This window comes from Myotis davidii, unplaced genomic scaffold, assembly GCF_000327345.1.
Source record: "Myotis davidii unplaced genomic scaffold, ASM32734v1 scaffold796, whole genome shotgun sequence".
NCBI lineage: Eukaryota > Metazoa > Chordata > Mammalia > Chiroptera > Vespertilionidae > Myotis > Myotis davidii.
In genome coordinates this window covers 431,724-434,418 of record NW_006287809.1, presented here as the reverse complement: position 1 = coordinate 434,418, position 2,695 = coordinate 431,724, and the positions used below count along the sequence as shown (strand labels likewise).

The window sequence follows — 2,695 nt, the reverse complement described above, 5'->3', positions numbered from 1 at the left end:
ACACTGGAGGCCGTAGTGTTCCGTATTAGCAAGGAGGGACATCAGTCAGTGGCAGGACCTTGTTGCCTATCAGTAGTTCTGGTTCCAGTCTATATTTGCTGTGGACCTTGGACAAGTAACTTGACCCCCTCTGAGCCAGGACTCCTTCCTCTGTGAGACAGATGTGCTAATGCCCCTGCCTTGGTGCCTTGGCAGGGTCCTACTCTGAGGCTCCCAGTGTGGTGCCTGGCACATAGGAAGGTCCGATGCCCAGTCCCACTGCAGTTAGTCTTCATCGTTAACATCACTATTACATGCCCCTTGTGTGTTGGGTTTTCAAGGATGCTGTGTGCTTCCGTTAGGAGGCAGAATGCCGAAGGACTCAGCTTCATCCGTCAGACCTGGGTTCTGATCCTGCCTCGTCCACCAGCTATGGGCCTTTCTTTTGTTTGAGTCTTAATTTGCTCAGCTACTTAAATAGGGATGGAATAGTTGTCCCACCTCAGCCAGGAGAAGGTGCCCGGTAAATGTCGCCCTTAGGATTGCAAATCCCAGTCATTCTGTTGAAAACCAATTAAGCGTTTAGCATGTAAGTCCCTGAGCTCTGTGACTGCGTGGAGTGGGACAGGACATGATTTAACTAGGCGGCCCTCCTTTCTGTTTGTTCAGCGAGCCTTTCATAGCAAGGCTGACTAGGGTGGGAGTCCGAGCTCTGCCTAGCAAGCATCCCCTGACTCTGTGTCCTCATTTTCCAAGAAGGGATGGTTGTTCTTCCACTGGGACTAGGATATGAAGCACTTGCCCTAAGTTCAGTGTTCTGGGCAGCATACTCACCCCTCCCTGGGTTGCCTCCCCTCCCCCCTGCAGGGAACGGGAACGTCGAGAGAAGGAGAGAGAAGAATGGGAACGCCAGTACAGTCGGCAGAGCCGCTCGCCTTCCCCCCGTTACAGTGAGTGTCCCATGGTCACTGGGCCGGGAGATCTGGGCTGCAGGCTCGGGGGCATTAAATAAGAGAAGCAGATTGTCTCAGCGGATAGAGCCTGCGGACCAAAAGGTCCCGGGTTCGATTCCGGTCACGGGTACCGTCACAGGCACGTTGCAGGCTCCTCCTTAGCTGGCCCTGGTCAGGGCTCCTGCAGGAGGCAACCAGTTGATGTGTTTCTCTTACATCGATGCTTCTCTTGGTCTTTCCCTTTCTCTTCCACTCTCCCTAAAAATCAATGGAAAAATATCCTCACATGAGGATTAACAAAAACGAACAAAAAGAAGTGGTCTGACCCGGATGGCTCAGTGGTTGAACGTCAACCTATGAACCAGGAGGTCACGGTTTGATTCCAGGTCAGGGCACATGCCTGGGTTGCGGGCTTGAGCCTCAGTGGGGGGCAAGCAGGGGCAGCCAGTAATGATTCTCTCTCATCATTGATGTTTCTATCTCTCCCTTTCCTTCCTCTCTGAAATCAATAAAAATATATTTAAAAAGAGAAGTGATGTCAAAACTGATTATAAAAAAACGTTTCCACATGTTAAAACCTTAAGATGCGTGTGTGCGTGCACACAGGCAGGCATACAGTGTTGCTTCAGTCACAAGGGAATTGCAGGATGGGAGGAAATGCACATTGGTGTGGGTGGGCGGCACAGGTTGTAGTCCCAGCAGTGGACCTGCTGGTGTAGCATCAGCGGAAGGTGAGACCAGGAGTCCAGCCCTGGGGCCTGTTCCTGGCCCTGGGCATCTGCTTTGTCCTCACCTCCTCCTTCCTTTCTAGGTCGAGAGTACAGCTCTTCCCGAAGGTAAGCCGGACCAGCTCCCTGGGAAATCCCAGTTGTCCTGTGCGGGAGGTCTGGCTGGGTTGGATTCATCCATTTCCACCCTGCACCCTCCAGTTGTAGGGCTACCTCCCTCCTTTGCAGCTGCTGAAGCCCAAGTGATCCCCAAGTGTGTTGGTGCGTGTGTATACATGTACACACATGCACGGGGCTCCCCTGCTCTGCCTAGCCCTCACGGGCCCCTCCCTTTTTCTTCCCAGGCGCTCAAGATCCAGATCCCGCAGCCCCCATTATCGACATTAGGCAGAAGCGTGGGGGCTGAGGGGCTGGGATGGGTTAGGGCTCAGGCTGTGATGCTGCTGATTTTGTTCTCTAATGAAATAAACGTTATTTAATTGCCTTCACTTGGCCTCAGTGTCATCCGTGTGCTGGGTGTGGGCTCCCAAATTCCATTGTCCACCAGCCAGCCGGGTAGGGGTGGGGGTGGGGGGAGACAGACTTGCTGGGAGTGAGGGGACAGGCGCGTTACCTGTGTGGGAAGCCTGGCTGCATCTGTGCCTGCGGCCCAGTGAGGGCAGGGGCTCCATGCAGTAGGAAAAGGGCCCAGCACCCACGTGTGGAGGATGGGCCAGGACTTTGCCCAGGGCCTCTGGTGACAGGTCCAGGCCTCTCCCTGCCCTCGCCCACATCGGGAACCGGGAGCACGGCTTTCTGTGCCAGTCCTGCCAAGCCACAGGCACTGGGGGCTGGCCTTTCCCTCACCCCCTCATTCCAAACCGGTCTGTCCAGCCGTCCACCCCAAGGAGGGGAAGCCGCCTGCCCCACCTCAGGTGCCCCGAGAAAGCGAAGTCCACACGTGTATAACTGGAGGGAGGGAGGATTTATTCACAGCAGGACATGATCAACAGATACATGAGCAGTGATACCAGGAACGGCAGGGGGGAAGGCATT

The 2,695-nt window shown here is 54.8% G+C and overlaps 2 protein-coding genes across 2 annotated transcripts in view; one reads left to right on the top strand and one right to left on the bottom strand.

The window, feature by feature from the left end:
- Window positions 1-2,148, top strand: part of CLASRP (CLK4-associating serine/arginine rich protein) — a 24,815-nt gene extending 22,667 nt beyond the window's left edge. Inside the window, exons 20-22 of the mRNA XM_015561213.1 lie at window positions 847-929; window positions 1,744-1,768; window positions 2,005-2,148. Coding sequence (XP_015416699.1) covers window positions 847-929; window positions 1,744-1,768; window positions 2,005-2,047 — 151 coding nt within the window. The 3' untranslated portion in view covers window positions 2,048-2,148. The remainder of the gene's footprint in view (window positions 1-846; window positions 930-1,743; window positions 1,769-2,004) is intronic.
- A 121-nt stretch (window positions 2,149-2,269) lies between these two features.
- The window catches only part of ZNF296 (zinc finger protein 296), an 8,050-nt gene continuing 7,624 nt past the window's right edge, over window positions 2,270-2,695 (bottom strand). Inside the window, exon 6 of the mRNA XM_015561202.1 lies at window positions 2,270-2,302. Within this exon, the coding sequence (XP_015416688.1) occupies window positions 2,270-2,302 (33 nt within the window). The remainder of the gene's footprint in view (window positions 2,303-2,695) is intronic.